Genomic DNA, 24574 nt, shown 5'->3' on the forward strand with positions numbered 1-24574 from the left:
GAAAGCAGTTCTCTCAGGAAGTAAATGCAATGAGGAGCTCTTTCCTGGGCAAAGTAATCATCACCATGGCAACTGGAGGCGAGGATCCCCACTCTGGCTGCTTCCCACCTTGATGGCCTGAAAGGAAGTCTCTCTATCTACCGATAGAGCTCACAGCCAGATCTCCCATCTGGAGAAGTATTGGTAGGTACAACAAGCATACAAACATGCAAAGAAAACCCATGAAAGCTAATTCAAGTCAACCTATCTCACCTTCAACTAAGGGTCCCACATCCTGAAGAAAAACAGCACAATAAGAGACAGGGTGAAAAACAAATCAAACTCAAAAGAAATAGAGATGATTCAAAGAAGAGAACTGAACCTACAAAAATAATCTAAGCCATATTCTTAGAGAGTTTTATGAGGATATTATATCTATACATTAAGTCAAAGCCGCTACAAAAATAGAACAATCATAAAGCAAGAAAATTTGGGAAATTAAAATTAAGATTACAAATATAAAATTTGAGGAAAGTTTTTTGTATGTAGAATAAAAGCATAAGGATGTAGAAAGTATGATTAAAAAGCTGTTAGAGACCTTGAAGATTAATATTGTAGATTCAATATTTATGGAATGAATAAGAATTTCAAGAGGAAAGAAAAATGGCAATGAAGTCTTATGTAATATGAAATAAAAGCTTAGAAGAGCAAGTTTTTCAAGTTAGATGTATAATGTTACCTACGGAAGACCACTGAGGAGTCATCACAATCAGGAGGGGCCCATCCTTCTTTACACTGACACTGGAGCTCATGGTCACACACCTAGAAAAGAGTGATCCTGTTAGTTTCCACACTAGGCTGACCATCAACCCAAGGGCCCTATTCATCCATTCAGAAAAAGAACTAACCCCTGCTCTGCAGCCTTTCAGCTATCTACATAATGTATGAATCCACTGTAGGAATTTTAATACCAGGAAGAAATTTTTTTCATTGAACCAAACAACTGAGCTGTTAAGGCAAACTTAATCATTGTAATCACTTAATGCTGAAACATTACTTTAGCATCATCAAGATTGACCTAAAATTACAAAAGATTCAGCAAGCTTGGGGAAACATCTTCAAAACTTACAGCATGACCTTTGCACTTGGAGGAGCAATTGGTTGATTTGTAGGCTCTTTCGATATCCACACATTCTGCGTTAATGCAAACCTGAAAGTGATGTGAAAAACTATCAAGTTGACATCGATATCCAATGGTTTCAGCTCTGCAAATTGCTGACTCTTTGGAATTTAGTCTTCTATTATTAGCCAAGATTATTGTTACTAAACTTACCTTTTTATTAGGGAAGTCGCAGCATTCTTTTGAAAATAAGAAGATGAAGCTAGATAATTTTTATAAAAAATTTTTTTGGAAAATACTCTAAAGGATATTTCCTTACTTCACTTTATTCCTCATGGGTCATTCCCTTAATCCACCTCTTCAGTCCACTCCTGAGAGTAATACTTAGCACTGAGTTAAGCATTTCACATGACACAAGGCATCCATTCCAAACAAAAATACTATGGAAAACATGTTAATATCACATCATCTGCAATATTACAATACCTGTCATTTATGTAAAAATAAATAGTAATGTTGTTATTCTCTTTAGTATTATCGGGGTAGCTGTTATTTATTGAGAACCTACTGATTTGGGGACAATAAAATTTACCAGGATTTAATAACCTAGTACTAAGTACATTATAGTTACTTATTAAATAGTATTCAAGGGATGAGTGCATGCATGCATAAATGAATGGTGTAAGTATTGCTTTGAAAATATAAGGAGTCCTTGAGAAACAAACAAACAAAACAAACAAATAAAGAAAACAAGGCAAAAGAACATTTTGATTAAAAGCTACGTTTTCAACTTACCTTCTTGTTGCCACACTTAGTTCCATTGGTTACCATGCCTATTTCGTCACTGCTGTCTTCAGGATCAAATGTTTTACATGTCAGGAAAGTTACTATATGTCCTCTCCAGGGCAAATTATCTGACCCACCTTGACAGAACAACTTCCCACATAAGGCATCACTGAGGAAAAGCCAAATTTTGCAGTTGAAATACCAGGATCCAAACTGAAGTTTTATGCAGTTCTAAATCAGTTCCCTATCAATATTTAACTAATCGTATTTCTCCCTATAGCAGAGACTCCTAGTTCTCCCTTTATGTCAAATTCCCCCTTATTCTTCAGTAACGGAACCACCGAATGTGCAAGGCACATTGTTGCTCAAAAACAAAGCCCACATTTCCCAGATTCCTAGGTGGCTAATTTTGGCCAATTGCCTAAGATCTGGCCAATGAAAAGGATGCAGAATCTTATATGTAAACTCTTGAAGGGGACATTACATGAAGGAGTATGTCTTACTCCTCATTTTTTCTCTTTCTGGCTTATTGGAATGCAATGGCTGTAGCTGCAGAAGCCATGATAGACCAAGAGAAATACCTGGGGATGAAGGTCATGCTCAAGATATAAGGAAGATGGACTTCTAATATCATGGAGGGCACATAGACAGTCAGTTTCTATTTTGTTTCAGCTAAAGTTACTTTTTTATTTTCATGAATTGCAGCAGAATAATTCTCCCAACTATAGCTGTGTCTACGTAAGGCTGAAACTTTGGTGACAGTCCAAGACATTGTGTGGGCTTACTGAAAGAACTGTCTCCCTGCAAATAAAGATGAAACAGGTCAGCACTCTGTAAAGCCATTCACTCACTGCCAAGGTGAATAAAGTCAGGGCCAGTAAAATGGGAGTCAATTGCTATATGCAGAATGCAGAGGAGGGCTGTGAAAAACTACTCTGAGAGGAACAGAATTAGATTCTCCTGATGTTTCTGGTGGCTGTTAGCAAATACTAATGAGGAGTGAAGAAAGGCACACATTCTCTCCAAACTTGAAGAGGCGTTTTTCTTGATTCACTTAGGTAGAGTTTTATAATTCTCTCTAGAGCACAGAGAATTCCAGGCCTACTCTCCACTATAGCCAATGACTATTCAGAAGTGTCTAGGAGGTCACCCTGTGGAAAAAATGACATGTTTGTGCCTCTAGTTGCGGAAATGATACAGTGATCATACAAACAATCATTCAGGATGATGCGTGTGCATGCTACAAAGGGAAGTGGAACCACCTTACTCTCTTCCCCTCTTGCTACCTCTCAAACTACATATTGGCTCCCAGAAACACATGCATTGCTTTTTACATAATTGTTTTCCCTTTCAAATCTGCCCTGATTCTTATGAAGAGGAGACCATGGAATATTATTATCCTTTAGGCTCAGACTCTCCAAGGGATGGCACTATGTCCAAAATGTAGTTTGGTAATATTTATCATCTGGAAAAATCACTGCTTAATAGAAAAATTTTGAGAAATGTTAACCTTGTTCAGTCTCTTGTTATATATGACTTAGTATGTGTGAAATCTGGAGAAGATACTAAGTTTAATCTATTATAATTTGAATTTTAAAAGTCACTGTAAATTTGTAGAATCAAAAAAATCTTATACAAAAATCTCAAGTCCATTCCTCATGATATTTTGGAATAAAAATTTCTGGACTCTTAATACAAAAAGTAAAGCAAATTATCCAGGTGAATTGCCAATCTTTTCTCTTACTGTATTTTTTCTTTCTGTAATGCCATGGCAAGCTTAAACAAAACTATATAAGCATTGCATTAGTTATTCCTCCATTTCTACTCCTAGAATCATAAAGAAACACCTAGATGGAAAAGCACCTAAGTTATATTGAAAAATCCATGGAGAGACTTTGAGCCAGGCCCATTCACTCCTGCATGTTCCAGCCACACATTCACTCTATTTTACAATGACTGTACTTGATGTCATTCGAAGTACCCACCACAAGGGATGGGAAAAAAGAATTTATTTCTTATTTGTCTTTTCACTTAGTGCCTAGCCTAAAACACAGCACATAAGACTCATTCATTGAGAATGCTTATCAAATGAATGATGTCCAAATTAACTTTTGCTTTAATTGGAATAAATCAGAACATGTTTCTGGAAGCAAATGATTTCTCTAGTCTGTGGAGCAGGAAGGTTCAAACAACAAGGCCACTTACGTTGCTTTGCAGGGAATCCGCGTGTCGTCCACTTTGCGACAATACCCATACTTTGACCCACCTTCATTCCTGCTGTAACATGATTTGTCTGCAACCTTGGTCCCTGGAATCAGGCATGGTCAGTAGGGGCAAATTAGAAAAGAAAAGAGATAAGATATTCAATGCTACAAAGGATTAATGAAATATAAAATTAATGAAATATATAGCATGAGAAGTACTATTCTGGCATAATCCCATTGATCATTGTTAGAAATATAGGCTGCACACAGAATGGGAGAAGATATTTGCAAACGACACTACAGATAAAAGACTGGTATCCAAGATCTACAAAGAACTTCTCAAACTCAATACACAAGAAACAAATAAACAAATCAAAAAATGGGCAGAAGATATGAACAGACACTTTTCCAATGAAGATATACAAATGGCTAACAGACACATGATAAAATGTTCAAAATCATTAGCCATCAGGGAAATTCAAATCAAAACCAAACTGAGATTCCACCTTTCACCAGTTAGAATAGCAAAAATAGACAAGGCAGGAAACAACAATTGTTAGAGAGGATGTGGAGAAAAGGGATCCCTCCTACATGGTTGGTGGGAATGCAAGTTGGTACAGCCACTCTGGAAAACAGTGTGGAGGTCCCTTAAAAAGTAAAAATTGAGCTAACCTATGATCCAGCTATTGCACTACTGGGTATTTACCCCAAAGATACAGATGTAGTGAAGAAAAGGGCCATATGCACCCCAATGTTCATAGCGGCATTGTCCACTAATAGCTAAGTCATGGAAGGAGCCGAGATACCCTTCAACAGATGACTAGATTAAGAAGATGTGGTCCATATATACAATGGAATATTACTCAGCTATCAGAAAGAACGATTTCTCAACATTTGCTGCAACATGGATGGGACTGGAGGAGATAATGCTAAGCGAAATAAGTCAAGCAGAGAAAGACAATTACCATATGGTTTCACTCATTTATGGAACATAAGAAGTAGAGAGATCGGTAGGAGAAAAAAGGGAAGAAGAAAGGGAGGGTAATCAGAAGGGGGAATGAACCATGAGAGACTATGGACTCTGGGAAACAAACTGAGGGCTTCAGAGGGGAGGCGGGTGGGGGAATGGGATAGGCTGGTGATGGGTATTAAGGAGGGCATGTATTGCATGGTGCACTGGGTGTTATACACAAGTAATGAATCATGGAACTTTATATAAAAAACTGGGGATGTACAGTATGGTGGCTAACATAATAAAAAATATTATTATTAAAAAAAGAAATATAGGCTGCAATAGTTTGTTAATTAGAAAGCTGGCTAGAACTTAGAATAATCCTTTAGGGGCGCCTGGGTGGCTCAGTCAGTTAAGCATGGGATTTTGATTTCTGTTCAGGTCATGATTTCAGGGTAGTGAGATCAAGCCCTCCAACAGGCTCCCCACTCACCTTGGAGTCTGCGTAAGATTCTTTCCCTCTCTCTCTGCCCCTCTCCTCCTCACACACTTTCTCTCTAAATAAATAAAATCTTTTAAAAAATGAATAAAATAAAATAATCCTTTAAATATTTAACTTTTGAATAATGGCTATCTAAATATTTGGAAATGTGGTTGATTGGCTGAAGATTAAAAACAAATCCATCTAAATATGAAGACTTAACTAGGAGAGCCACAATCATTATATAAATAGCCCATAGGCAGACATTGGGAAGCTCTTCTGCTAATACTTGCTACTGTCAAAATTACTTGCTATGCTTAGTAAAACTTTGCTTTGTTCAGGCACACCAATAAGCATCACATATTTAATTTCTCATGCAATCTTCCTTAGATCCCCAACAGATGAGCAAAGGAACACAATGGTTAAGAGCTCAGGAGCTAAGACATGCCTTCACCTCTTGGTTTATCTGTAAAGTTGAATCATTTTAAATGAATTTCACGTTCTGATGGCCAAGATGATAAAATAAGTTTTATTATCATATTTTCTTAATTATTTGACCTTAGTAACTTTTATAGTCCCCTTACTATTATAATAAAAGATCTACACTGAAAAAATTAAATAGTTAGTCATGAATAATAAGGAAAAAGCATATTCCTAATCCCAAACTTCAGTTATTGCTGTTAGTATTGTGGAAAGTATCATTCATACACCCAGTACCATGTTATTTCCCAAATAACAAGTATACTTGTCCTTTCGCTAGGCCCTAAATATTCAGCAGTATCATAGTTGTAAAAATTGCATTGGATACTCTATCATTTATTTGACTAATGCTTATTCTTTGACTTTGAGATGTTTCCCAATTATCCATTATTAATTTTAAAAGTGTTGGTTGAAAAGACTTTGTGAAAAAGTATTCCGGAATACACTTGCTGGGGAAAGCAGTACATTTTCTTTTTAGGTTGTACATACGTTTTCCCAGTTCGTCCTGGAAAGACTGTGCTAATTCATGCTTTTACCAGAACGTGTAAAAATAGGTGTTTTGGGGGCACCTGGGTGGCTCAGTCGTTAAGCGTCTGCCTTTGGCTCAGGGCGTGATCCCGGCGTTCTGGGATCAAGCCCCGCATCAGGCTTCTCCGCTGGGAGCCTGCTTCTTCCTCTCCCACTCCCCCTGCTTGTGTTCCCTCTCTCGCTGGCTGTCTCTCTCTCTCTGTTAAATAAATGGATAAAATCTTTAAAAAAAATAGGTGTTTTGCTACATCTTCACCAACAGTGAGCATTAATTTTAATAAAGTGTTGCCAATTTGACAAATGCTGAAGGAATCAACTTTTCATTTGTATTTCTTACTATATTTGCATTTCCTGACACATCAGTGTCAGTACTTCATACTTCTTGCTAGTGAGTTAAAATGATTTTAATGTCTTTTAGACATTTGTACTTCTTTATGACAAATTGTTAATGCCTTTGTCACATTTTCAATATTTGGAACTGCAAGTGATTCACAGAAATGATTTGATATCGGAGAGGGTGATCTTCCTCCTTATATATGTTATTAGACTTTTCAAACTTTGAAAATTAATTTGAAATAAATTTGTGATCCCTTAGGAATTACAAAATTTAGACTTTTATTTAGACCAATCCGCTTCTCTGATCTTTTATATGCACTACCTTTAAATGTGTGTTTTAAAAGATCTTCCCTATTCCAGTATCAGATAAATATGTTCAACATTAATTCAATAATTTTGAACATGTACGAAAGTCAGGCAATGTGCTGGGACACACAGGGAATGCATTAGTGAACAAAATACAGTGTCTAGGTACTGGGAAATTTACAGATTTGCAGGGGAGGCAGATAGTGAAGGGTCAGGCAAAAGGAGAAGGTAATAGTATTTACTGCAGTGATTTATTACTAGATAATAAAGGGGATGCTCAGAGCTTCAACTCTGTGCAGAAGATTTTCTTTCCCTAGATTTCTGCTATATACTGAAGTTAGTCAAGGAAGCACAGAGTCTTTCTTTAACCCACAAAACCATCTTTGTTTCCACCTGTAACTTACATGTGAGTCTGCATGACCTTTAGAGGAAGGGTTGCTGAGGCCAGATTCCAGCACACCAGTGCACCTTCCCAAGCACCAATGGTATCAAGCTTTACTCCTCAACTTGTGTCTCAGCCCACCATTGCCTGATACGAAAGATTTTTTTTTATTTTAGAAATTTTTCTAAGTTCTAATCCATGTATTTCTCAGGTTTCCTTTTTACTGGGTATCTTGTGAAACTGATTTTTGTTCTTTCCTTTATCTTGTTGTATGTATATTTTCAGGAATTATGAAAACTTGCTGGCATGTGATAACCCTCTTCAAGTATTTTTAGGAATATGTATTTTCCCTATTAAAACATTCCTTCAGTCATTTAAGGAAGAATCTGGAAGTGTAGCGGAGGAGGGTGTGAAAATTAAAGATATGTGCACAATGGAAATCATATCCAGAAAGTCCAGAGAACTGGTATTTTTTAAATACGCAACTAATGAATCATCGAACTTTACATCAAAAACCAGGGATGTACTGTATGGTGACTAACATAATATAATAAAAAAAACATTAAAAATAAATAAATAAGTTGCCTTTCCAATCAAGGTTTTTCAGTACAATTTAAGTTTTAGTTTACAGTTTTGGAGGTTGTTAAGTTTTGTTTTTAATTTCTTTTTTATGGTGTAATCAGAGAATATGACTTCTAAAATTCTAGTATTAGGAGCAAAATGAGCATTTAAGAGATTTCACTTTTCCAAATTACTCGTCTGCATTCCTACAGTCCTTTTTTTCCTCCCCCTTCCTTTATGCTCTGCCCATCTCCCACCACTCCTGCCACCCCTACACACCCACACATGGACACACACACACACACACACACACACACACACACACAGACTTCTAAAGGTGTAGTTATATGGGGACACCTAGTTAAATTTGTTCTTTTGTAAGTTTTTATTTAAATTTCAGTAGTTAACATACAGTGTAATATTAGTTTCAGGTGTTCAATATAGTGATTCAACACCTCCATACAACACCCGGTGCTCATCACAACAAGTGTACTCATTAACCCCCATCCCCTACTTCACCCATGCCCCTACCCACCTTCCCTGGTAACCATCAGTTTGTTCTCGATAGTTAAGAGTCTGTTTTTTGGCTTGCCTCTCTCTTTTCTTCCTCTTTTGTTTGTTTGTTTTGTTTCTTAAATTCCATATATAAGTGAAATCATGTGATATGTCTTTCTCTGACTGACTTATTTCGCTTAGCGTAATACACTCTAGCACCATCCATGTCATTGTAAATAACAAGATTCATTCTTTTTATGGCTGAGTAATATTTCATTATATATATATATATATTTATATTTATATCATATCTTCTTCACCCATTCATCAGTCGAGGGACAGACAGCTGGGCTACTTTCAAAACTTGGCTATTGTAAATAATAGCACTATAAACATTAGAGTGCATGTATCCCTTTTTGAATTAGTATTTTTGTATTCTATGGGTAAATACCTAGTAGTGCAACTGTTGGATCACAGGGTAGTTCTATTTGTTACTTTTTGAGGAACCTCCATACTGTTTTCCACAGTGGCTGCACCAGTTTGCGTTCCCACCAATAGTGCAAGAGGCTTCCCCTTTCTCTATATCTTCGCCAGCACTTGTCCTTTCTTATGTTGTTAAGTTTAGCCATTCTGACAGGTGTGACGTAATATCTAATTGTAGTTTTGATTTGTACTTCCCTGATGATGACTGATGTTGAGCATCTTTTCATGTGTCTGTTGGCCACATGGATGTTTTCTTTGAAAAAATGTCTGTTCATGTCTTCTGCTTATTTTACAACTGGATGATTTGTTTTTGAGATGTTAAGTTTTATAAATTCTTTATATATTTTGGATATTAACCCTTTATCAGATATATCATTTGCAAATATCTTCTCCCATTCCATAGGTTGCCTTTTAGTTTTGTTGATTGTTTCCCTCACTGTGTGGAATGAAATTCCAATAGTTTATCTTTGCTTTTGTTTCCCTTGTCTCCGGAGGTATGTTTAGAAAGAAGTTTCTCTGGCTGATGTCAAAGAGGTTACTGCCCTCATTCTTCTCTGGGATTTTTATGGTTTCAAGTCTCACATTTAGGTCTTTAATCCATACTGAATTTATTTTTGCATATGGTGTAAGAAAGTGGTCCAGTTTCATTCTTCTGCATGTTGCTGTCCAGTTTTCCCAACATTATTTGTTGAAGAGAATTTTTCCTATTGGATATTCTTCCCTGATTTACCCAGTTAAATTTGAATTTCAAGTAAACAAAGTTTTCTTAGTATAAGCTTACCTCAAATATTTCATGAGACATACTGATATTTTTAAAAAATTGCTAATCTGGAATTCAAATTCAAATTAACTGGGCCATCCTTATTTTTATTTGTTGAATCTAGCAATCCCTAAATTGACCTATGTCATAAAATGCACTTATCCAGGATTTTGAGCTGTAGCACAGTTTCCAAGAAAGAAGACTGGAACAGATTATTACTTTGGCTATGATTAAACACTGTCACCTGTTATAACATGGTTTTTCCTTGCATGTTCATAGAGAGAGGCAGAAATGCCCACAACATTGGGGCTTGTCCTCCTACCTGGTCCCCACAGCTCGGTGCACTGCTGCTGCAGCGTGGGGCACATCCCCATCAAGCAGTAGCCCTTCCCGTTTTGGCAGGGAAAGCCATTGACTCGGAATCTATCATCAGGGCAAATACCAGATTTACCATCACACATTTCTGGCAGGTCACACTCATCTTTTGCTCGTCTGCACACTGCACCAGCCTTTTTAAACTGCAGAGAAATAAAAGTGAAGAGAAAGCTTTTTCCCACCTGACTTACTCTAATATCTCAAATTAATGCAAATAATATTTTCCCCTTGGTCTTTTTTTGGAAAGGTAGTTAGAGACATCATTCTATTCCAACTTACAACTGCATTGCATAAACTAAAGACATCTACTATTACATCACTTCTATTGACTTATGCCAATGGCCTGAGTCTTTAAGTATCAATATTTCTGAATTTATAGTGCAAGCACTATAGAAATATCAATGAGAAAAGTACAGAAGAAAACCAAGCCTCATCTTAGATGCAAAGAAGGGATTTATTTTTTCCTTTGTTGAATGCATCTTTGTCAAGATTTTCAAGGAGATTTACATCTGCAACTTTAGAGATTTATTGGCGAAGTGAATCTTCCATATTAAGGAAGGTAAGTTTACAAGCACCAGATCAGCATGCTCTGAAACTTTCCCAGGCATTGTGTTTCCTAATCCTTAATTCCTTTTATTGTATGCTCAAATATTTCTTTTTAACTCACTTAAGTTCTCAAATTTTCTTCCTTTTGGCCTCTTTTATTTCTTTCTTCTCCCTCTGACATTAAAAAAAAAAAATTCCCAAATACTACCTATAACCTGGTATGCCGTATATCTACACATTCCTTCTGCAAACAGTTCTTGAACATTTAAAATGTATGAAACTTTGTGCTAGGTGCCCTCAGAAGTTAGTCTAACTAAGGAAACAGACATATAAACAAATAATCATAATAGAGAATTCTATGCAACGATAGAATGTAAAATCCTAAACTTGAACCTGAAAGGAAAGTCAACAAGCCCCACAAAGAAAATGACAGAGAATCCTCACTTTACATCTGTTTTCTAAGAATTTCACCCTGAAGTGACTTCAAAGTTTGAAGACAAGGGAGAGTCCACATTATTTAAAACAAAAGCTTTTCCACCGAACCCATTATTGAAGGAATATGCAACAATTATGAGGTTTGGTGCAAGAAGGCTCTGTGGCATCTGAAGCAGCAGCAGGTAGGAGTCCCCAGCATTGGCTTTGGAACAGGTCATATGTGGAGTTTGCCATTCAGTGGCTCTATTATTTTGCACATTTTCTATTCTGAGCTTCTGTTCCTTCAAGAGCAAAATGAGATCATAATATCTAAGTCAAAGATTTGTTGGGGGATCAAATAGCCCATGTTTGTAAACACTCATATATAAATGGTAGGCAACATTATTTTATAGACAGAAATCTAGTGTTTTGCTATTTCATTTAACATAATCACTGAGATTTTTAATATAGAATAATAAACAGTAATCATAATTATTAAAATAGAACAAAATAATAATCTTACCTGGCATTTTTCACAGCATTCTCCTAATGCACATTGAAAACTTGCTTTGATTTTACAAGTTTTAGCGTCACAGCAAATGTTGGTACATTCCTAAGAAATACCAGAAACAAATGCAAATGCCAGATTGGGTCTCAATTTTTTGCTCCTGTTTCACCGCAATTCATGATATAATTTTTTCATCACACAGACCCTACTGTGATATAGTTTGAAAATAATTTTCAGGAAAATAAAAGATAGAACAAAGTTCAACATTAGAAAAACAGATTTTGGAGCCACTGCTGATTTGTCACATATCTGAATTCTACAGACATCTTTTAAAATTTGAGTGTCTCCTCTAGTTCACTCAGTCTCTCATGGCAGTACTGAAAATGATCTATTTTTGGTAAAATATAAAAGAAAACAAAAGGAAAAAGGATAGTTTTTTAAAAATAAAATTTATCTAAATAGTTAAATACATGATTAGTTGAGCTCATCAGTTTTGTACCTATCCATCAGTAAATTTAATCTCTAGGACATGTACTAAAAATCTAAAAGTATAGTTCTTTATGCAATTTTCACATTTAATTCAACTCTGCATAAATCAAATAGACTTTGTCTTGCTCTCCCACCTTGTTTCTGAGAAAGGCATCTATATGAAGCTTTGGAGAAGCTCCTACCTCAGAAACTTCCTCTTATAGCTGTTCAGGTTCCCTAAGAGAGTTACAACTTTTAGGGTTAAAACTCTTGCCCTTATTTCAAATATAAACATCATCCTGGAAAGATTCCTCTTTCTCATAGAATGAATACATTTGTGGTAATATTTTGAAATTCCTGAAGAGCTGACCCCTTGAGGCCTTGACATGTCACTCATGTAAGTGTTGATAAAATGGGGACAAAGGTCCCATTCAGAACCCTTGCATCCCTGTCAGTAGGGTGGGATCGGGCTAGGACTCCTGATGGTAAAAACTCTTAAAGTCACAAAGAGAAGAACTAAATCTCAGTGCAAGGTGGTTCTGGGACTGCCAAAACAAACACCTGAGTCTACATCTTGGCCTCTCCCTCTACCAGTTCTGTGACCTTGGGCAAGCTATTTAAACTCTCTGAGCGCTATTGAGGTGCTGTGCCTAAAGTAACTACTCAGTAGGTCGTAGGCACATAAGAAAACTGAAGCTATAGCTCCCTGAAAGAGAGGGACAAGAATACAAAGCCCATTGTTGAGTGGTTCTTAAAAATCAGGAAATGGGGAAAGAACCCCAAGAAGGAAGTGAAGAAGGTCTGTTAAGCAATGCAGTAGTCATTGTTAGAAAGGCTGGCCTGACAAATGTCTACACATGAACATATGCAAAATTACAAGAAATGCACAATTTCAGAGTAATAATGTAGTTTTATAGTTTATCTTCTTAGCAATTGAAAAACAAATTAGACCATTTTAGAAAGTATTTGGTGGTACCTCGGGAGTCCCACAATCACAGTCCTCTCCCATTTCTACCAACTGGTTCCCACAGATTGGGATGGATATGATATCTGTAGGCAATGGAACATTGAAAAGGCAATTTGATAATTTATCTTCAAAGAACTTGTCATAGCTGATGCGGCTGCAGGAACTGAAGTCTGTAGGTATATAGAAGCTATGAAGATAAGGAAAGAGAAAATGGAACACAGTCATGCTGAGTATGAAGGGAGCAATATCACACATTGGGGATGATACACCCAAAACCTGCCCTAAAAGATTAAACCCAATCCACTACCCAACTGCTAAATCATGAACTCATTTGTGTGCCTGAATTAGCCCTCCTGGGTGGACACGTCGGAGCTTAAAGTGTAGCATCTGGGCTGCTGTTTAAAAAAAAGCAAAGACTCATCTGACTTATCCAGGTAATCTTCTTCAGCCTTAGGTCATTTTGGTTGTGAAGTCCTAAAGGTAGTAAAGTCATATTTATTTATGTGTCTAAGAACTCACTCTCCTTCAGAGAATTACTTTTGACAGAATTTCTTCACTTCACAAATAAAGATGAGGTTTAAAAATGCAGTAGTGTCTGGGAGAGATAACAAAGGTATGTGACTGGCATGCCACCATAACAGTATTTTGGGAAAGGGCCTGGGAGACTTACCTTAGATTGAGTGAGCTGGGACACGGAAATAGAAGAGAGGAAATACATATATAAAAAAGGATTGTGGGATTTTTAAAGAAAATTCCCTGGCACTTTGCTTAGGCAAGGCTAGAATGTATAGTCTCGTTATCCTCCTGTGAGGACATTCTTCTTTAATTAGATTTTTCTCCTAGAACTACCCAATCTGAATTAATTGATAAATACTAATGATTTTCTGAAACCAGGTCTTGTATAGATAAGATGAAGTTAAAAAAGTCAATCATGCCAACAGCAAAGACACAATATGTTTAAATGTGTCTTAGTTAATGAAAACTACTGCATATAGATGAGGGATAAAGTGATTTGGTATATATATGCATTCATAATTATAGTATTTAATATTTAAAAGCTTGCATGTGTTACCAAAGATGACATGAAAGATATAGCACAGCCCAGAGTGAACCAAAAACAGGGACAGAGAGCATCTTCCCAGAGAGCCTCACCTTAGTGCTCTGTCCATCACACATATTGTAGAAGGGCACTTGCAAACATAGGAGTCATGAAACATTCCAAAGTTATGACCCATTTCATGGGCCATGGTCCCTGCTACTCTAAGCATGTTGTCACTGTGGTCCTAAGGGCGAGAATAAGGAAACAGAGCCTCTGGTTTTCAAACTAAATTATCACTCAGGGTATAATTTACTAACCAGGGCAGAAAGAGTGATTTTACCTTCAGCTTTCTTACTACTCACCATCTGTCTTTGTCTCCCTCCCCTTCTCCCTCTCTCCTTTCCTCTCTTCCTGTCTCTATCTGTCTCTCTCTCTCTCTCTCTCTCTCTCTCTCACACACACACACACACACACACACACACACACACACACACACACAACTTTTGTACTGAATGCACATCACAGGGCACAGTGCTTGTTCTTTACTCCTGTAAATGGGGAATATTTATACTGAGAAATGTTTCTGTGGTTTCCTGTCATGAGACACAGTGGCAAAATATCTTCAACAGTGATACGGAATCAGAATTTTTCAAAACTAATCTACCTCCCACCTTCCCTGGCTTGCTTTTAATACCTTCTAATTTGACTGAAGCCCTTTGATATGTTTAGCTAGTGGGGATCTGAAAGTGTTTGTTAACCCAGGACCTTAGTACCATTAGTATCTTTTTCAATTCTGTTACCACCAAGACTAGACATCAGTCACTTCCAGACTTGCCCCATTGCATGACGTCCAGCTAATAGCCAACTTCATTACCAGATTATTTCTGCTTAGAAGCGTTGAAGTGGGGGATCCAGGTTTTTCAGGAGCAATAAAACATCCCTAGAGAAACACTTCAGGCTATAATTTCCCAGTGGGGAGACAGGAATCTGCCAATTACACACACCCACAGAAACATGATTTCCTTATCTACTTCATTCCAAAGAATTAAATAAAGAGATCCACACAACATGGTACAAGAATGGTAAATAAAGAACACCTGTGTAAGATAGGAAGTTAATATTTACAATTCATGGTATTTTATCATTGTGTCAAGATGAACCTGGTAAACCTTGCTATTTAGTAAGATGGAGTTACTCAAATGGGGACAAAAGCAAACAAAAAAAAATAAGAAAAATGGAAATATGTTTAGACTTTCCACATTGCCTTATTTGAGGTTCCTTAAATTTACAGTATCTTCCTTTAAATAATTATTTTCATAACTTAAGTGTTTCTTTCCTTTGGAATGAACTCCATTCTGTCTTTCCCCTCTCTAAACCATACCTACCCTTTGAAGTTTATTTTAAAGCAACTTTCCTGACCACATTAATCTTCATCAATAATCCTCTTCTCTGGATTCCTACTGCAGTTTTCAATTCTATTATCATATATTATTAAGTATTGCTTTAAGTAGTCTAATTTCTCTTCCAATTTTATGGTAAGCTCTTTCAATTTAGAAAATATATGTTTTACTTCATCTGTTCACCTTATGAAGCTTATCACAAACCCAGACTCATAGGAAATATTGGAGATACATATCTATCTATCTATCATCTATCTATCTATCTATCTATCATCTATCTATCTATCTATCTATCATCTATCTATCTATATCTATCTATCTATCTATCTATCTATAGAGAGAGATCATACTTTCGCCTAGGATGCAGAAAGTTGTAAAGAACATTATTCTTGCACTAACAACAAGGACTAGGCAGATAAATTTAATTATAATTTTCCTTGAATCTATCAGTCAATTGTGGTTGCATAACATCCACAGATCCTAGAAACTAAGAAGAGACAGGCCCTCCCAAGTAAAGATTGGACATAAGAGCTGGTTTGTCTTCAGCAAGGCTTGGGAGAGGAGATGCCAGGTACTGGCAAGTGGGGAAGTAATTCATTTGGGTTCTTAAATGAATTGCTAAAGGCCTAGCATGGGCCGATGCAAGAGTATAGAATCTGCAGGACCTCAGAAACAAGGGTGCTTTGCACACACTTACAGATATTTCTCCAGAAACCTCCTCTAGGAGCTCATGGTAAACATTGGGGGCCAGGTAGTACAAGAGAAAGAACTTCTCTTGGTGGTGTGGGCCAGAAGGAATGAAGTAGAAGTTGCTGCAGGAAAAGAGCATAAGCCATATCCAGATCCGTATCCTTTAAGGAACAGAAGCCTGAAGCCACTGGAGAGAGAAATGGCAATCTCTGACAACCTAAGGCAGAACTGAAGACCCAATATAGCTAGGGTATGGGTTTAATCACACACACACACACACACACACACACACACACACACACCCTCTACTCCTGAAACAGGAAGACAAAAATCTTGAGCCCAGGATCCTATATTGGTATTAATTGAGGTTTTCTCCCACTGAAGGAGAATCAGGAGACTTTTCCTCAAAAGACCTGCAAAAGATAGAAAGGAGAGCTTTGCTACCATGGGAAGGATGAGCAGGATCCCTAAGAAAACTTTACCTCTAATACCCAGAGCCTACCTAAGACTAAAACCAGAATAAATCAAAAGACAAACCCCTACCCCTGCTCCTTGCCACCAGATTATAGAAGGCTGGAAAGAGTGTCACTCCCAAACTTACAATAAATAAAGCACTGGACATAGTAAGATTCATAATTTATAGAACTCAACCAGAGCTGAGGTCACAAACAACAAACAAACCTGAAATCTAAGGAAAGGTAGGCTTACATCTACAGGGAAAGTCGGGGCATGAATATTTGTTTACATTACCGGATGCCAGACACCACCAGATGCCAGCAATAACTCATGTAAAAAAAAAAAAAAACTTAAAATTGATAAAAGCAGAGTGTGTGTGGTACAGCAAGATAATATACAAAACGTGGGAGCTTCAAACATAGGGGAATTCCCACCTACTCATGGGTTTTTCTCTGCATGGACCTCACCAAGTGAAAGCTCTGAGAAAGTTTCCCCCATAGTGTGGGCCTGGAGGAGGGTAACAGCAGCAGAAAAGGCATGAAACCCCTCCAGGATCATTCTCCTCTATCTCTGCTATAGGACAAACATAACCAGGTTCAGGGTGAAATGATTGTCTCCCTTGCCTTACTCTAGTCTTAGCACTAAACCTAGCTAAAGGGCTTAAGCTTCTGAGAGAAAGGACAACAAATGAAGCACTGATGAAGTCTCAAAGCAACTCTAAAAGAGGAACATGAAGGAAACACACACACACACACACACACACACACACACACAACCTCTACCCCTGGAAGGAAGGGGAAAGAAGGGCAAGGATACATGCTGGGCTATGTCATTATCTCCATCACCTTGCAGTTGAGAAGGAGCACTATAAGGACCTACCCCAGACACTAAGGGACACCAAACTGAGGCTTAATAAGAACAAAAAAGAATGCTCTCCTCCCACCAAAAGTCTAATGATCATCTAGTAACAAGTAACAACTACCTATTGAGGGGGGGAGCCAACAGCATGAAGAAACTCTGGAGAATCCAGTAAAGACCTAAAGATGAGTGTGCAGCATGCACTAAGAAAAAACCTCTGGAAAACCAGCCTTCATCCTAAACACAAAATAATGTGAGAGGAATTTAAAACCTGTGATGTACTGAGGGCAGTCATAGCAACACCAACAAAATCCCAAACCCAACTCAATTCCTGCTATATTGATTCAAATCCTCACACAAGATGCCTAGCAGAAGGAAATAACTGATCATTTCCAGGCCAAAATATACACACACACATACACACACACACACACCTCAGACTAATGTGTTTCACAGAATGTCTGACTTTCAACAAAAAATAATAAGGCATCCAAGAAAATGAAAAAGAAAAAAAGAAAGAAAAGCAATACCTTGCCAATCAACAGATCCACAGTCATATCTGACACAGATGTTAGAACTATCAGATGACACTTTAAAATAACTATGATTAATATGTTAAAAGTTTCAGTGGAAAAGATGAATAGCATACAAATTTGGATGAGAAATTTCAGCAGAGCTGGACACCATAAGAAAGACTCCAGTGGAAATGCTAGAAATGAAAAAGGCAATAACAGAGATGAATGATGTCTTCAACAGGCTTAACAGATTTGGAATAGCTGAGGAAATAATCACTGGTCATAATAGTTCAACAAAAATTACTCAAATGGAAACCAAAGAGCAAAAAGAATAAAAAAGAGAAAAAAAACAGCAGAACAGAGCATACAAGTTTTGAGGGGCAAAAGAATGGTCACAGATATATGTAATTGGTATCACTGGAAGAAAAAAAAGAATGAAAAAAGAATGAAATAGAAGAAATATTTGAAGAAATATTTGAAGAAATAATAGCCCAGAATTTTCCAAATTCATCACAGACACAAGCCTCAGGCCCAAGAAGTTCAGAGAACACTTAGTGGGATAAATTACCCATTTCTCCCCCCCAAAACCCCACTTAGTTATACCATAATTATAATCAAACAGAAGAAAATTAAAAAGAAAAGGGAAATCTTGAAATAGAAAAAAAGACACATTTCAGAGCAACAACGATAAAGTTTACAGCAGACTTCTCATCAGGAATTCTGCAATCAAGTAGACAGTGAAGCAAAATCATTAGAAGTGCTGAAAGTAAAATATTATTAACTTAGAATTACAAGCCCAGTGAAAATACATGCAAAAAAGAAAGAGAGATAAAGTTTCTGAAGCAACTAAAAGAATTCATTGATGGCAAATATTTCTGTATTATAGAAAATATATTTTTTAAATCTTCTGGAAGAAATATATATACCAGATAGAAACTTGTAGCTATACAAAGAAATGGAGAGTGTTGGGAATGTGATAAAGGTGAGTGTAGGTAATGAGAAGATAAGCATAATACTATTTTTTTCTTATCTTAAATTGCACTGAGAGATGACAAAGAAAAATTAGTAACAATATATTGTGTATTTTTAATCAAGTTAAGCATATGATAACAATAGCACAAAAAAATGGAAGGGAGTAATTAGAGGTATACTCGTATAACATCCTTATACTACATGTGAAGCAGCTCAAGAATATTTCTTTTTTTTTAAGAATTTATTTAATTTTTTAGAGAGAGAGAGTACAGGGAGGAGGGGCAGAGGGAGAGAGAATCTTAAGTAGACTCCATGCTGAGCATGGAGCCCAACGCGGAGCTCAATCTCACAACCCTTAGATCACGACCTGTGCTGAAATCAAGTGTCCAATGCTTAATTGACTACTGCACCACTCGGGCACCCTGAGGATAAGAGTATTTCAAGGTAAAAACAGACAAAGGGAGGTGTATAATAAACCAGGGAATCCATTAAAAATAAACAGAGAAAACAATGAAAAGCTAATAATTTAAATAAATGAAATTATTTTCAAAAATCCTCAATCCTAAAGAGGGCAGAAAAAAATAGAATAGATGGAATAGCAAACATCTAGCAAGATGGAAGCTTTTAGTTTGACAATATAAATAATTACATTACATATAAGTGATTTAAATATGCCAAATAAAAGAGAGAGATTGTCAGATTAGATAAAAAGTAAAACCAGAGTATATACTGTCTACCAGAAACCTTTAAATGTAGAGAAATATATATGCTAAAAATAAAGGTAAGGAAAAGTTTGTATCAAGCAAACTTTAGCCACAAAATGTCAGACTAACTATAATGATATCAGACAAGGTAGGCTTCAGAATAGGAATATTTAAGGAAAAAAGAGGAACATAAAATAATATATGGATTAATTCTCCAAAAAGACATGACAACTCTATTTGTGTATTTGCTTAATAACAGAGCTTCAAAATATATGAAGTGAAAACTTACAGGATTGAAAAAATAGGTAAATTTAATATTATACTTGGATACTTAAGCACTCTATATAAATGATTCAAAAGAACGGAACAGCACTATAAATTAACTTGACATAATTGACAATTACGGCAATAACAGCAGAAGACATTCTTTTTCAAGTTCATATGTGGTATGGACCCAGAACAAACCTAAAAAAGTTTAAAAATCAAAATTCTACTATGTTCCTAGACTATTATGGATGGAATTGCTCCCCCACCCCCCACATACACACACACACTCCAATGCATATGTTGAAACCTTAACCACCAATGTGACTGTATTTGGAGATAGGGCTTCTAAGGAGGTAATTAAGGTTAAATGAGACTATACTCCTGGGTCCCTAATCCAACAGGACTAAAGAGGAAGGGTTGTGTTCACAGAGGAAAAGCCATGTGAGAACACAGCAAGAAGGTGGCCATCTGCAAGCCAACAGGAGAGACCTCAGGAGAAACCAAACCTACCAACATCTGGATCTTGGATTTTTAACCTCCAGAACTCTCTGAAAATACATTTCTGTTGTTTAAGCCATATACTCTGGAGTATTTTGTTATGGAAGCCCTAGCAAATGAATACACAGATCATAACAAAATGAAACTAAAAAAATCCACAACAGAAATTATTACAATATATGTCTAAATAATACATGAATCAAAAAGGAGATCAAAAAAGAAATTAGAAAATAATTTAACTGAATGAAAATGAAAACACACATATCAAAATATGATGGGTTCAGCTAAAGCAGTGCATGCATGGCAGGAAATTTATGCATTAAATGTTTACATTTGAAAAGAAGAAGTCTCAAATGATCTAAATTCTTCTTAAGTAATAGGAAAAAAAGAATAAATTAAATGCAGAGAAAGCAAAAGAAATTGAATAATTAAGACAAGAGGAGGGGGACAAGATGGCAGAAGAGTAGAGGACTCTGTTTCAACCAGTCCAATTAGCTGGATATCTACCAAACCATTCTGAACACCCAAAGACTGTATTAAGAGATTCAGAGGGACACTATATCATTCTTAAAGGGTCTATCCAACAAGAAAATCTAACAATTGTAAATATCAATGCCTCCAACATGGGAGCAGCCAACTACACAAGCCAGCTGTTAACCAAAATAAAGAATTAGATCGACAATAATACATTAATAGTAGGAGATTTTAACACTCCACTCTCAGCATTGGACGGATCATCTAAGCAGAAGATCAACAAAGAAATAAGAACTTTGAATGACACATTGGGCCAGATGGACTTCGTAGATATATACAGAACATTCCAAACTAAAACAACAGAATACTCATTCTTCTTGAATGCACATGGAACTTTCTCCAAAACAGACCACATACTGGGTCACAAATCAGGTCTCAGCTAATACCAAAAGACTGAAATTATTCCCTGCATATTATCAGACCACAACACCTTGAAACTGGAACTCAATCGCAAGAAAAAAATTGGAAGTAATTCAAACACTTGGAAGTTAAAGAGCATCCTGCTAAAGAATGATTGGGTCAACCAGGAAATCAAAGAAGAACTTGAACATTCATGGAAACCAATGAGAAGGAAAACACATCAGTCCAAAACCTATGGGATACTGCAAAGGCGGTCCTAAAAGGGAAATACATAGCCATCCAAGCCTCTCTCAGAAAATTAGAAAAATCCGAAATGCACAAGCTAACCTTACTCCTAAAGGAGCTGGAGAAAAAACAGCAAATAAAACCAGTTTAAACCAAGCAGGAGAAGAGAAATATTATAGATTAGGGCAGTGATCGATGAAATAGAAACCAGAAAAACAGTAGAACAGTTGAAGAAAACTAGAAGCTGGCTCCTTGAAAGAATGAATAAGAAGAGAAAGGACCCAAATTAATAAAATCATGAATGAAAGGGGAGAGATCGTGACTAACAACAAGGAAACAGAAACAATTATTAGAAATTATTACCAGCAACCATATGCCAAGAAATTAAGCAACCTGGAAGAAATGGATGCCTTCTTGGAAACTTATAAGCTATCAAGACTGAAACAGGAAGAAATAGACAATCTGAATAGACCAATAGCCAGTAACAAAATTTAAGCAGTAATCAAAAACCTCCCAAAAACCAAAAGTCCAGGGCCAGATGGCTTCCCACGGGAATTCTACCAAACATTTAAAGAAGAAATAATACCTATTCTACTGAAGCTGTTTCAAAAAATAGAAACAGAAGGAAAACTTCCAAACACTTTCTATGAGGCCAGCATTACCCTGATCCCCAAAACAGGCAAAGACCCCATCAAAAAGAATTACGGACCAATATCCCTGATGAATATGTATGCAAAAATTCTCAACAAGATCCTAGCCAATAGGATCCAATAGTACATTAAAAGGATTATTCACCACGACCAAATAGGATTTACTCCTGGGATGCAAGTGTGGTTCAACATTTGCAAATCAATCAGTGTGATAGAGCACATTAATAAAAGAAAAGACAAGAGCCATATGATCCTCTAAATTGATGCAGAAAAAGATTTGACAAAATACAACATCCATTCCTGATTAAAATTCTTCAGAGTATAGGGATAGAGGGAACATTCCTCAATATCATAAAAACCATCTATGAAAAGCCCACAGTGAATATCATTATCAATGGAGAAAAGCTGAGAGCTTTTCCCTGAAGGTCAGGTGCATGACAGGGATGCCCACTCTCACCACTATTGTTCAACATAGTGCTTGAAGTCCTAGCCTCAGCAATCAGACAACAAAAAGAAATAAAAAGCATCCAAATTGGCAAAGAAGTCAAGCTCTCTCTCTTCGCGGACGACAGGATACTTTATGTGGAAAACCCAAAAGACCACTCCCAAATTACTAGAACTCATAGAGCAATTCAGCAATGGGTAGAATACAAAATCAATGCACAGAAATCAGTTGCTTTCCTATACACTAACAGTGTAACTGTAGAAAGAGAAATTAAGGAATTGATTCCATTCACAATAGCAACAAAACCCATAAGATACCTAGGAATAAACCTAACCAAAGAGGTAAAGGATCTATACTTTAGAACACTTATGAAAGAAATTGAAGACACAAAAAGATGTAAAAACATTCCATGCTCATGGATTAGAAGAATAAACATTGTTCAAATGTCTATCTTGCACAGAGCAATTTACACTTTCAATGCCATCCCTATTAAAATACTATTGACGTTTTTCAAGGAGCTAGAACAAACAATCCTAAAATTTGTATGGAACCAGAAACAACCCTGAATCACCAAGGGAATGATGAAAAAGAGAAACAAAGCTGGAGACATCATGTTGCCTCACTTCAAGCTATATTACAAAACTGTGATCACCAAGACAGCATGGTACTGGCGCAAAAACAGACACATAGACCAATAGAACAGAATAGAGACTCCAGAAATGGACCCTCAACTCTATGGACACCTAATCTTTGACAAATCAGGAAAAAATATCCAATGGAGAAAAAACAGTCTCTTCAATAAGTGGTGCCAAGAAAATTGGACAGCTTACATATAAAGAACGAAAATGGACCATTCCCTTACACCATACACAAAGATAAACTCAAAATGGATGAAAAACCTCAATGTGAGATAGGAATCCATCAAAATCCAGAGGAGAACATAGGCAATAACCTCTTTGACATCGGCCACAGCAACCTCTTTCAAGACATGTCTTCAAAGGCAAGGGAAACAAAAGCGAAAATGAACTTTTGGGACTTCATCAAGATAAAAAGCTTCTGCACAACAAAGGAAACAGTCAACAAAGCTAAGAGACAACCCAGGGAATGGGAGAAGATATTTGCAAATGACATTACAGATAAAGGGCTGATATCCAAGATCTATAAAGAACTTCTCAAACTCAACACTCAAAAAACAAATTACCCAGTCAAAAAATGGGCAGAAGACATGAATAGACACTTCTCCAAAGAAGACATACAAATGGCTAACAGACACATGAAAAAATGCAACATCACTAGCCATCAGGGAAATACAAATCAAAACCAAAATGAGATACCACCTTACACCAGTTAGAATGGCAAAAATTAACAAAACAGGAAATAACAAATGTTGGAGAGGATGTGGAGAAAGGGGAACCCTCTTACACTGTTTGTGGGGATGCAAGCTGGTATAGACACTCTGGAAAACAATATGGAGGTTCCTCAAGATTTAAAAATAGAGCTACCCTACAACCCAGCAATCACACTACTAGGTATTTATCCCAAAGATATACATGTAGTGAAAAGAAGGGGCACATGAACCCCAATGTTCATAGCAACAATGTCCACAATAGCCAAACTGTGGAAGGAGGCGAGAGGCCCTTCAACAGATGAATAGATAAAGAAGATGTGGTCTATATATACAATGGAATATTATTCAGCCATCAGAAGGGATGAAAAGACCCCAAATCACCAAGGAAATGATGAAAAAGAGAAACAAAGCTGGAGGCATCATGTTGCCTGACTTCAAGCTATATTACAAAACTGTGATCACCAAGACAGCATGGTACTGGC

General features: G+C 36.7%; 1 protein-coding gene across 1 annotated transcript in view; it reads right to left on the reverse strand.

Moving 5' to 3' along the window:
- Positions 1–24574, reverse strand: part of ADAM28 (ADAM metallopeptidase domain 28) — a 72182-nt gene that overhangs the window by 16173 nt on the left and 31435 nt on the right. Inside the window, exons 12-19 of the mRNA XM_040625784.1 lie at positions 14284–14414; positions 13141–13318; positions 11712–11801; positions 10176–10371; positions 4091–4193; positions 1895–2054; positions 1109–1189; positions 723–801 (exon numbers count right to left, since the gene is read on the reverse strand). Coding sequence (XP_040481718.1) covers positions 723–801; positions 1109–1189; positions 1895–2054; positions 4091–4193; positions 10176–10371; positions 11712–11801; positions 13141–13318; positions 14284–14414 — 1018 coding nt within the window. The remainder of the gene's footprint in view (positions 1–722; positions 802–1108; positions 1190–1894; positions 2055–4090; positions 4194–10175; positions 10372–11711; positions 11802–13140; positions 13319–14283; positions 14415–24574) is intronic.

The sequence above is a fragment of the Ursus maritimus genome, unplaced genomic scaffold (genome assembly GCF_017311325.1).
Source record: "Ursus maritimus isolate PB19 unplaced genomic scaffold, ASM1731132v1 scaffold_11, whole genome shotgun sequence".
NCBI lineage: Eukaryota > Metazoa > Chordata > Mammalia > Carnivora > Ursidae > Ursus > Ursus maritimus.